Source organism: Bufo bufo, chromosome 10, assembly GCF_905171765.1.
Source record: "Bufo bufo chromosome 10, aBufBuf1.1, whole genome shotgun sequence".
NCBI lineage: Eukaryota > Metazoa > Chordata > Amphibia > Anura > Bufonidae > Bufo > Bufo bufo.
The window spans coordinates 4,407,923-4,420,903 of record NC_053398.1 but is presented as its reverse complement, the minus strand read 5'-3'; the positions used below and the strand labels follow the sequence as shown (position 1 = coordinate 4,420,903).

Here is a 12,981-nt window from a genome sequence, read left to right as displayed (position 1 = left end):
AGACATCCAGAACCATGTTATAAGGGAAAATAATAATGATCGGGTCTCCATCCCGATCGTCTCCTAGCAACCGTGCGTGAAAATCGCACCGCATCCGCACTTGCTTGCGGATGCTTGCGATTTTCACGCAACCCCATTCACTTCTATGGGGCCTGCGTTGCGTGAAAAACGCAGAATATAGAGCATGCTGTGATTTTCACGCAACGCACAAGTGATGCGTGAAAATCATCGCTCATCTGAACAGCCCCATAGAAATTAGTGGGTCGGTATTCAGTGCGGGTGCAATGCGTTCACCTCACGCATGGCATCCACGCGGAATACTTGCCCGTGTGAAAGGGGCCTAAGACCACAGAGCGGCGTCTCCGTATCTGCCCTGTTATACTATGGAATATTACAGCCTATGATGTTCTGACATTTCGGGGGTTGGGGCTCCTCACCTGTTACTCTCAGGGTGAAGTTCTTCACCAGGTCCTGCTGCAGAGATCGATGCTTCACCTCACACGAATATTTGTAGCCGTCGTCCTCCATTCTAGGATATAAGGTCAGCTGACTGCTAGTATTGAACGTCCCGTCGGTATTAGTAGTGATGTCACAGATGCAGTTCTCTCGCTCCAGGACAACACGTTTTGTAGAGTCTTTCTCGTGTCGCACCCAGCGAATGGTGAGATCTTCAGGGTAAAAGTTGCTTATGTCACAGGACACCACTTTCTCGTTTCCCAGCTCCACTCTGATGGCATCTCCGGGTATCAGGGCAGCCGAGGGCTCAGCTACACAAGAGAGAACACTCGTTTAGGTTAATAATGGCCCATAGAGACATTTCCCATACACTAAAGACTTTCCCATAACATGGAGTCAATCTGCACTGCAAACAGAGAAAGGGCCAGCTCACCCGGCATGATATCCTTCTGGTACTGCACGATATAATCATTTGTTAAACATAGACAAAATTCTGGGAGAAATAAGACTGTATCCAGTGTGTGTTAAAGTCCACATTTATTCAAAACTATTAAAAGAACATCCTTCTTGAGCAAGAAGAAACCTGGACCTACATGTTTCTAGAACATGGTCTTAAGTGATGATTTAAGGTGGATTTATATGGCCCGATTGTCGGGCAGATTATCGGGAATAAACTCTCCTGCGAATGCTCGTTTACGACAATCTGCCCATCTAAATGTGTCGCTGATCACCCGATGAACGAGCGAAACGCTCATTCATTGGGTGATCCTTTCATGCAGGCACATAAATTATCGTTTCTGGCAGCAGATAGTGCCGTCTAAGCAGCCAATGATTCTGTATGGGGATGAGCGATTGCAATAGACATCCTTCATCCTCATACAGTGGAGGAGATTTCTGCATATAAATGTGCCCCCCACCCCCACCATACTGAACGAACAGACGACTGTCGGGAAGGAATGCTTCCTTCCTGACAATCAGCTGTTATATGGTGCAGTGTAAACCCACCTTAAGACCATCTTTTGGTAGAAATGGTTAGGTCCTGGTTTCTACGTGCGGAGGATGTTGTTGAATTGCTTTCAATTAAAAGTGGACTTTAACCACCTCAGCCCCCCTAGCTTAAACCCCCTTAATGACCAGACCACTTTTTACACTTCTGACCTACACTACTTTCACCGTTTATTGCGCGGTCATACAACTTACCACCCAAATGAATTTTACCTCCTTTTCTTCTCACTAATAGAGCTTTCATTTGGTGGTATTTCATAGCTGCTGACATCTTTACTTTTTTTGTTATTAATCGAAATTGACCGAAATCTTTGCAAAAAAATGTCATTTTTCACTTTCAGTTGTAAAAATTTTCAAAAAATTTATTGTTCTACATGTCTTTGATAAAAAAAATGCAATAAGTGTATATTTATTGGTTTGCGCAAAAGTTATAGCGTTTACAAACTATGGTGCAAAAATGTGAATTTCCGCTTTTTGAAGCAGCTCTGACTTTCTGAGCACCTGTCATGTTTCCTGAGGTTCTACAATGCCCAGACAGTACAAACACCCCACAAATGACCCCATTTCGGAAGGTAGACACCCTAAGGTATTCGCTGATGGGCATAGTGAGTTCATGGAAGTTTTCTATTTTTTGTCACAAGTTAGCGGAAAATGATGATTTTTTTTTTTTCTTACAAAGTCTTATATTCCAATAACTTGTGACAAAAAATAAAAACTTCCATGAACTCACTATGCCCATCACGAAATACCTTGGGGTGTCTTCTTTCCAAAATGGGGTCACTTGTGGGGTAGTTATACTGCCCTGGCATTCTAGGGGCCCAAATGTGTGGTAAGGAGTTTGAAATCAAAATGTGTAAAAAATGGCTGGTGAAACCCGAAAGGTGCTCTTTGGAATTTCGGCCCCTTTGCGCATCTTGGCTGCAAAAAAGTGTCACACATGTGGTATCTCCGTACTCAGGAGAAGTAGGGCAATGTGTTTTGGGGTGTATTTTTACGTATACCCAAGCTGGGTGAGAGAAATATCTCTCTAAAAGTCAACTTTTCCAAATTTTTTATACAAAGTTGTCATTTTAGAGAGATATTTCTCTCACCCAGCATGGGTATATGTAAAAAGACACCCCAAAACACATTGCCCTACTTTTTCTGAGTACGGCGATACCACATGTGTGACACTTTTTTGCAGCCTAGGTGCGCAAAGGGGCCCAAATTCCAATGAGTACCTTTAAGGAGGGCATTTTTAGGCATTTGGATTCCAGACTTACGCTTTAGGGCCCCTAAAATGCCAAGGCAGTATAAATACCCCACATGTGACCCCATTTTGGAAAGAAGACACCCCAAGGTATTCCGTGAGGGGCATGGCGAGTTCATAGAAGTTTGTTTTTTTTTGCACAAGTTTGCGGAAATAGATTTTTTTTTGTTTTTCTCACAAAGTCTCCCTTTCCACTAACTTGTGACAAAAAGTTCAATCTTTCATGGACTCAATATGCCCCTCAGTGAATACCTTGGGGTGTCTTCTTTCCAAAATGGGGTCACATGTGGGGTATTTAGGGGCCCTAAAGCGTGAGAAGAAGTCTGGAATATAATGGTCTAAAAAATTTTACGCATTTGGATTCCGTGAGGGGTATGGTGAGTTTATGTGAGATTTTATTTTTTTGTCACAAGTTAATGGAATATGAGACTTTGTAAGAAAAAACTAAAAAACAAAAAAAAAATCTATTTCTGCTAACTTGTGCCAAAAAAAATAAATCTTGTATGAACTCGCCATGGCCCTCAAAAGTGATCTTTTTATAGCGCCGCAGCGATTTTACGGTGTTTTTGCAGTGATCAGAAAAAAAACATTTCTGTCACTGCGGTGGGGCGGACTGAACGCAAGAGTGTGCACAAGATCAGGCCTGATCGGGCGAACACTGCGTTTTTTTGTAGAGCCTATAGAACATGTCATATTCTTGTCGGCAATTTGCGGACAAGAAAAGGCATTTTCTATATAGTTCTGGCAATGTGCGGATCCGCAAAATGCGGAAAGTACATTGCCGGTGTCCGTGTTTTGCGGATCCGCGGTGTCAGTGTTTGGCGATCCGCAAAACACATACGGACGTCTGAATGGAGCCTTACAGGGGGGTGATCAATGACAGGGGGGTGATAAGGGGTTAATAAGTGACGGGGGGGGGGGGGTGTAGTGTAGTGGTGTTTGGGGCTACTTTACAGAGCTGCCTGTGTCCTCTGGTGGTCGATCCAAGCAAAAGGGACCACCAGAGGACCAGGAAGCAGGTATATTAGACGCTGTTTTGTTAACAGCGTCTAATATACCTTTTAGGGGTTCAAAAATCGCATCTACAGCCTGCTGCTGGCAGGCTGTAGATCAGCTCGTTTACCTGCAGTTCCTGTGAACGCGTGCGCCTGTGTGCGCGCGTTCACAGGAAATCTCGCCTCTTGCGAGATGACGCGCCGGCGCGTGAAGGTGGAATGAATCGACCGCCTCCGGACCGCAATCCTGCGTTAGGCGGTCCGGAGGCGGTTAATGCACGCTGAAGACACTTTTATTTCTCTCATGAATCTGCACTGCTGTGAACGTAGCCTCATCTTCTACGGATCATGGATTACATTTTATACTATACATGTTATCTTATACTCAAGAGCTGCAATCACTATTCTGCTGGTGCAGTCACTGTGTACATACATTACTCATCCTGTACTGATCCTGAGTTACATCCTGTATTATACTCCAGAGCTGCACTCACTATGCTGCTGGTGCAGTCACTGTGTATATACATTACTTATCCTGTACTGACCCTGAGTTACATCCTGTATTATACTCCAGAGCTGCACTCACTATTCTGCTGGTGCAGTCCCTGTGTACATACATTACTTATCCTGTACTGATCCTGAGTTACATCCTGTATTATACTCCAGAGCTGCACTCACTATTCTGCTGGAGCAGTCACTGTGTACATACATTACTTATCCTGTACTGATCCTGAGTTACATCCTGTATTATACTCCAGAGCTGCACTCACTATTCTGCTGGTGCAGTCACTGTGTACATACATTACTTATCCTGTACTGATCCTGAGTTACATCCTGTATTATACTCCAGAGCTGCACTCACTATTCTGCTGGAGCAGTCACTGTGTACATACATTACTTATCCTGTACTGATCCTGAGTTTCATCCTGTATTATACCCCAGAGCTGCACTCACTATTCTGCTGGTGCAGTCACTGTGTACATACATTACTTATCCTGTACTGACCCTGAGTTACATCCTATAGTATACTCCAGAGCTGCACTCACTATTCTGCTGGAGCAGTCACTGTGTACATACATTACTTATCCTGTACTGATCCTGAGTTACATCCTGTATTATACCCCAGAGCTGCACTCACTATTCTGCTGGAGCAGTCACTGTGTACATACATTACTTATCCTGTACTGATCCTAAACTACATCCTGTATTATACTCCAGAGCTGCACTCAGTATTCTGCTGGTGCAGTCACTGTATACATATATAACCGACGCCGGCACCTGTGGGACTCACCCGACACCGGCACCTGTGGGACTCACCCGACACCGGCACCTGTGGGACTCACCCGACACCGGCACCTGTGGGACTCACCCGACACCTCCAGAGTGCTTCTCCCTTCCTTTTGGCCTGGGGTCACTGTAACACTACAGATGTATTCTCCATCATCACTGTACTGCACCCGCGGGATGTGAAGTGCGGCATTTCCTCTCTGGATTTCGCTCTCCTCCTCCATATAAGATCCGGCTCTGGAGGCCTTCGGTCGTCCGGGTATATACAGGAACACTTCAGTCTTATTTCCATTCTGTGATTTGATCCACTGCACATTTATAGTATTACCAGGAATAAAGTCTGAAAACTCACAGGGGATTGTCACATTCTCATCTCTCATGACCAAGATAAGTGGCGCCTTCATCGTGACGATCAGACCATCTGAAGAAAAAATAATAAGAAAAATATAAGATGCTCAAAAGTGTCAGTGAAGGATGATGCGTTCTACCCGATATATTTACTCTCTTCTTTTCTGTATCTCACTTGCCAGCTTTGTTGTGTAGATTACTTATCATTAGAGGTGGGATCAACAGTCATCTCATTAACATTAGAGGGTGGTGTCAGCAGAGCCACATCATTATAGGCTTGGATCAGCAGAATTCTCTCATTATAATTAGGGGCCACGGTCAGCAGAGTCATCTCATTATTATTAAAAGGCAGGGTCAGCAGAGTCATTCATTATCATAGAATTATATTATCAGCAGAGTCATCTCATTATCATTAGCGGTCAAGATCAGAAGAGTCATTTCAGTCAGCAGAGTTATTTCATTATCATTAGAGAGCAGATGTCAGCAGAGTCATCTCATTATCATTAGGTGGCATTGTCAGCAGAGTCATCTCATTATCATTAGGTGGCAGAGTTAGCAAAGTCATCTCATTATCTTTAAATGGTTGTGTGAGCAGAGTCATTTCATTATTAAATAATAGAGGAAGCAATCATCCCATTATTAAATGACGGAGTCAGCAAAGTCATCTCAGTATCACAGAATGGCAGAGTTATCTCACTGTTCTTAAAGGGTAGGGTCAATACAGACATATAATTATTGTTGGAGGATGGGATCAGCTAGTCATCTTTTTAACATTAGAGGGTGAGGTCAGAAAAAATTATTCAAGAGTCGGTAGTCGTCACAGAATCATCTCATTAATCTCTTCTCATCATTATAGGATAGGGTCAGCAGAGTCATCTCATTATCATTATAGGGTGGAATCTGCAGTCATCTCATCAAAGGCTGGGGTCAGCGGAGTATCTCATTACCATTATAGGGTAAGATCGGCAGAGAGATCTCATTAGAGGCAAGGGTCAGCAGAGTCATCTCATTACCACTATAGGGTAGAATTGGCAGAGTCCTCTCATTACCATGATAGGGTGAAATCTGCAGTCATCTCAATAAATGCTGGGGTCAGCAGAGTAATCTCATTATCATTATAGGGTGGAATCAGCAAAGTCATCTCATTAGAGGCCGGGTTCAGAAGTCATCTCATTATCATTATAGGGTGGAATCAGCTGAGTGATCTCATTATCATTAGCTAGGGTGTGAATTATTGACAATGTTATTGTGCTGCTAGAGGAGTCCCGCACATTATATACTGTATACACTGTACCAGACCCTCAGCTCTAGAGGAGCCCCGCACATTATATACTGTATACACTGTACCAGACCCTCAGCACTAGAGGAGCCCCGCACATCATACATTATATACTGTATACACTGTACCAGACCCTCAGCTCTAGAGGAGCCCCGCACATTATACACATAAATAAGTGTCACGGGTAGAGTCACGGGAATCAAGATAGAGCGGAGGTGCACCCCCTGAGCTGCCACCCGGTCCACTGTCCCTGCTTCTTGCACCACCCGCCCTAGGTGACGGAGCGCAAATGGGCGACAGTCCCTAACCTACTAAGTGCAAGCAGATAGAAAGAGACAGCAGGGAAGAGGACAGCCACTGAGAAGTTACAATAAGCGGACAAGAGGTAGAACAAAAACGGAAGGCGAGGCGGGTCAACTAGCCGAGGTCAGTCCAGGAGGTCACGTCAGAACAAGGGAAGAGGCAAAGACAAATCCGTAAACAAGCCGAGGTCAAAATCCGAGCGGTAGCGTCAAGGTACAGGGAGCAGGCAGAAGAGGTGTCAAGAGGCGGATCGAGGTTCAATTCCAGAGGTAGCTAAATAACAATGAAGTACACAGCCTATAGGACGAAAATCACAGGCAACCTGTAGCCAGCAGGCCGCCTGTATTTATAGTGGGGAGTGAGGGTCATGTGACGTGGCCAGCGTCACATGACCGACAGACAGACAAGTCGAGCACCGAGTGATCAGCTCGGCGCTCAAGGCAGACCTAGGAGCAGGGAGCCTCCCAACTAGCAAAGCCGCCCTGGGAACGAGGCCAAACACAGATCCTCGCTCCCAAAGCTAAGCAGCAGGTCTGCGGCTGATGGGAGACCGAGTGTGCCTTCGGCGTCCCGTTACAATAAGGCTGTGTGTGATTGGGGGGACGGCTCATATCAGTGACTCTGTTCTGGATTATTCATTGTGTCTGCCCCCCCCCCCCCCATCTTCGTTATTGGGGGCTTCACTGAATAAACATTTTATAAACTGTCCGGAGACAGATCCCTTCTAAATGTTTTAGAAGAGGAAGAACGGCATAAACTTCATCAGCTTCTGATCATGGATCCTTCAGGAGATGTTGGACTTAAGTAGGGTGGTTGGAGGGTGGTAGTTGTTCATTTCTCTACCTGCCAATGGAAATTATGAGAATACAAAGTGAAGAAGTTGGGTGTGGTAGTTGCTGTGTGTACTGGTAGGGTCAGGATCTGAGCTGAGGCCATTTCCTGGGACCATGTGTAATGATCACCTGGTCGGGGAGATGTGCTGAGGCCAAATCTTGTGATATCCCTGTAATATTGGACTGTAAATAAGAGTGGAGCTTCATCTGGATTGCCTGTCTGCATTGCAGCTGCCATAAAGTACACTGTGTAGAGGAGCAGACTTGCCATAGACCATTTTGGGAAACTTCCCAGTGGTCTAATGCCCAGTGGGACCCCTGTGCTGGTGCACCCTCCTTGAGCTTTCGGCGGGGTACATAACGACCTAATGTTCTCAGTATTAATTCACACAGGGAGCATTACATACTTCTGCACCTGGCTGGTGGCCGCACTCTTCAGGACATCGACACACTTGAGTCCTGCAGTGGGGCATTATTACTACTGGTTTACTATAGGGGGCATTTTTAATTACTGTGGCAAAATAGAGGAGCATTACTTATACTGTACTATAGGGGTCTTATTACTGTAGGGGGCTTTATGTTTCCTGGTAGCACTACAGGGTGCATTACTATTACTGGGGCAGCATTGGGGCATTATTATTACTGGGGTTACTAAATGGTGAAATGTTATTACTGCTTGGGGCACTTTAATATTACAGAAGGCATTATTATTACTGGGCGCAATATAAGGGACATTATTACTACTGGGGGCACTATCAGGCTTCGTTACTTCTAGGGGTACTATTGGGAGGAGGCTTAATTACCATTGGAGCCAAAATATGGAGGCATTATTACAGGGGCATTATAAGGGAGTACTATAACTGTTTAGGTCACTCTGCTTGGCATAATTATTATATATCTTTTTAATAGTATTTATTTTTCACATTTTAATTGCATACAATACAATAGCATCCCAACTGGGATACAAAAAAAAATAATACATTAGACATCAGTTTAAGACATAACCCCTGGTGTCTCAGTAGTTGATCACAGGATAAATCCGAGAAGATCACAGAAGTAAGTCCATTTGTGGCAGCATCCTCACAGGTAGTATTGAGCATACACCAGAGTACATTCACACTCACACACGCCTGAGCACCCCCAGCCATACCCAAGTTGATACCTGAACAGTGTTTTCCGCACTGAGCCAAACACCCCAAATCTTCTCGAAACGATCCTGAGTTCCTCTAGCAGCATATGTTACCTTATACATGTGTAGGTCTGCGTACCCACTGTTCAAGAGTAGGGACCTTAGGTGGCTTCCAGTTGGGCCTCTTTCACACGAACGTGTGCGCTCCGTGGCCGTATTGCGGACCCGCAATAAACGGGCGCCGTTCCGTGGGCATTCCGCATCATGGATGCGGATCCATTCACTTGAATGGGTCCGCAAATCCAGAGATGCAGAATGGTGCGGAACGGAACCCTACAGAAGCACTCTGTGGGGTTTCGTCCCATACTTCCGTTCTGCAAAAAAATAGAACATGGCCTATCTTTTTGCTGAACGGGTGGATCACGGACCCATTAAAGTGAATGGGTCCGCGATCTGCTGCCCCATGGTTGGTGTTCGTGCATTGCTGTCCGCAATTTGTGAGCCGCAGCACTGCCATGGGGCGCACACATTCGTGTGCAAGAGTCCTTAAGGAGAATAGTCTTCCTCCCATAAAACATAAGCCGGCGGAGCAGTTGTCTGTCATGTCTAGCGGGGACCAGGTCCATCACGAGGCAAAGCAAACATACCATAGAGGAGAGCAGATCCCCGGGAGCCCCAGCCTCATATTTATAAAAGTGCAGATCCGACCCCAGTACCACTGCATAGTGAGACAAGCCCATATCATGTGGTACAAGGACCCCCTCGACTCCCCACTTCTCGTACATGAAGGATCCGGTAGTCTACGCAAGTAGAACAGCCGCACTGGCGTCAGATACACCCTATGCAACCACTTAATCTGAATGAGCTGGTCCCGAGCACTAATCACCGTAGATCTCCACACAGAGCTCAGCTCCCTCAAATCAGACGCTTTTACGTCAGGAATATCCACACACTAACACTCAAATGATCGCCGGAGTGACGAGTCCTGAATAACCAATAGCTCCCTATAGAAAGAAGAGATTGGCTTGCATGGTCGGGTCCGTCTAGCGACAGACTAGCGTAGCGTAGCCACATTTCAACTGTAAGGGCAAAGTGTTGAACTGTGTCCCACAGGCGTGTCTCAACTGAAGGTACCGATAGAAACTCGTGCAGGGTAAATTGTAATCTTGTCGGAGACTATCAAATGTACAGAAGAAACCATCTTGGTAAAGTTGGGTAAGGTATCTCACCCGCTTCTGGGGCCAAAACTCAGTCAGGCAAATGAAGGAGTTCTTTAAGCTGCCTATTCCGCCACAGTGGGATATAGGGGGACCAGATCTCGCCATCCACACCCTCTGCATGCACCTCCACAAACGTCATCCACACCGCCACCACAGTCGACATACCTTCGGTGTAGTACCTCACCGTATACACCCCCCCCCCCCCCACCAATATACCAGGTTTGCCAGCGCCTCGAATGAGCCCAGTAACGCTGCCTCAAGAACCACCGCCGGGTTATTCGCATCTGCCCAGATCCACCAGGATGCATAAACCCGCTATCAGTCAATATAGCAAATTTACATATCAGGCAATCCCAATCCCCTCTGCCAATATAAAGCTTTCAGATTTCCTTGCCAACCTGGGGGCCTGTGCAAGGGATCGAGGGGTTGTTTCATCTGGAGCGCGGCATCAGCTCCGAACTTCACAGGGGCGGTTGCGTTCCAGGCTGGAACGCAACGTGCGCGATGACGTCAGCGCGCAACGTGCGCGATGACGTCATCGGCTCCTCCCTCACAAACACTGCAACCCGATATAGGCGCCAAGGCAGCTATGCACGGCGTTCCACTAATTTGGAGTGCACGCCGTGTATGCTGCTAAGGTAGCCTCACCTCCGTGATTCAGAGCTGAACCACAACCTGCTGGGACCATCATTGCTTACAGCATCACCTCGCCGGAAGTTGGACCTTCTTAACAAAACACCTAAACCGCAAGTATCAGTCTACTCAAGACTGAATGTAGCTGGACTATTCTGTTCCCTCATATGAGTAATAATTACTTTGGCACCCTGTGTCTGCTTTCCGCTGTTGCAGGTGAGGGGGGTGTCATATTAACAAGAGTTACGGACGGTAATTCTGTCTCTCCACACAAATTGAATTACTACATACACCTGTGAAGGTATACAATATCAATATTAATAATTGATATAGCGTAGGGCACAGGTGTATGATGTTTGGATCCCTAACTCTCCGTATATCTGATTGAGAGAGCCGCTTGGGAATCCGTCACTGAACCTGATCTAACATACTCGCTCTTGTTCTGGGCTGGGTACTGGTTAATGCAAACCGCCTCCGCAGTTGAGATCCTCGCCAACCAGTTCGGTGCATTACAGCCTGGTGCCTCCAAAAGAATGGTGACAGCACTGAGCACCCTATCTAAGGATTCAAAGTGAGTTTTGAGAATTTTCATTGGAGTCGCTCTGTAAACGTATAGCAATTTAGATAATAGCACCATTTTAACAATATTCATGCAGCCCACCAGTGATAGAGACAGGTTTTTCCAGGCCACAATTTTGCGCGTAATATATTCCATCGTAGGCACCACATTCAATTGGTAAAACTGGCTGGGGTCTTTATGTACCTGAATCCCCAAATAGAAAAAACGATCGACCACCTACGTGAGAGTGGAGACACCTCATCAATGAGGCACAGGCTAGATTTCACCCAGTTGTCTCGCAGCCCCGAGTAAGTGCCGTAGCTGTCCGCCATAGCTAGCGTCGCCTCCAGAGAGGGTCTAGGATCTGCCAAAAACACCAGCATATCATCTGCATTCAATGGTAGCTTCTCCACAGAAGTGCATTGATCAAAATATACACTGCGTGCAGAATTATTAGGCAAATGAGTATTTTGACCACATCATCCTCTTTATGCATGTTGTCTTACTCCAAGCTGTATAGGCTCGAAAGCCTACTACCAATTAAGCATATTAGGTGATGTGCATCTCTGTAATGAGAAGGGGTGTGGTCTAATGACATCAACACCCTATATTAGGTGTGCATAATTATTAGGCAACGTCCTTTCCTTTGGCAAAATGGGTCAAAAGAAGGACCTGACAGGCTCAGAAAAGTCAAAAATAGTGAGATATCTTGCAGAGGGATGCAGCACTCTTAAAATTGCAAAGCTTCTGAAGCGTGATCATCGAACAATCAAGCGTTTCATTCAAAATAGTCAACAGGGTCGCAAGAAGCGTGTGGAAAAACCAAGGCGCAAAATAACTGCCCATGAACTGAGAAAAGTCAAGCGTGCAGCTGCCAAGATGCCACTTGCCACCAGTTTGGCCATATTTCAGAGCTGCAACATCACTGGAGTGCCCAAAAGCACAAGGTGTGCAATACTCAGAGACATGGCCAAGGTAAGAAAGGCTGAAAGACGACCACCACTGAACAAGACACACAAGCTGAAACGTCAAGACTGGGCCAAGAAATATCTCAAGACTGATTTTTCTAAGGTTTTATGGACTGATGAAATGAGAGTGAGTCTTGATGGGCCAGATGGATGGGCCCGTGGCTGGATTGGTAAAGGGCAGAGAGCTCCAGTCCGACTCAGACGCCAGCAAGGTGGAGGTGGAGTACTGGTTTGGGCTGGTATCATCAAAGATGAGCTTGTGGGGCCTTTTCGGGTTGAGGATGGAGTCAAGCTCAACTCACAGTCCTACTGCCAGTTTCTGGAAGACACCTTCTTCAAGCAGTGGTACAGGAAGAAGTCTGCATCCTTCAAGAAAAACATGATTTTCATGCAGGACAATGCTCCATCACACGCGTCCAAGTACTCCACAGCATGGCTGGCAAGAAAGGGTATAAAAGAAGAAAATCTAATGACATGGCCTCCTTGTTCACCTGATCTGAACCCCATTGAGAACCTGTGGTCCATCATCAAATGTGAGATTTACAAGGAGGGAAAACAGTACACCTCTCTGAACAGTGTCTGGGAGGCTGTGGTTGCTGCTGCGCGCAATGTTGATGGTGAACAGATCAAAACACTGACAGAATCCATGGATGGCAGGCTTTTGAGTGTCCTTGCAAAGAAAGGTGGCTATATTGGTCACTGATTTGTTTTTGTTTT

General features: G+C 45.9%; 1 protein-coding gene across 1 annotated transcript in view; it reads right to left on the bottom strand.

Annotated features, from left to right (window-relative positions):
• The window catches only part of LOC120980495, a 105,240-nt gene that overhangs the window by 75,010 nt on the left and 17,249 nt on the right, over nucleotides 1-12,981 (bottom strand). Inside the window, exons 3-4 of the mRNA XM_040409631.1 lie at nucleotides 5,075-5,413; nucleotides 438-767 (exon numbers count right to left, since the gene is read on the bottom strand). Of these exons, the coding sequence (XP_040265565.1) occupies nucleotides 438-767; nucleotides 5,075-5,413 (669 nt within the window). The remainder of the gene's footprint in view (nucleotides 1-437; nucleotides 768-5,074; nucleotides 5,414-12,981) is intronic.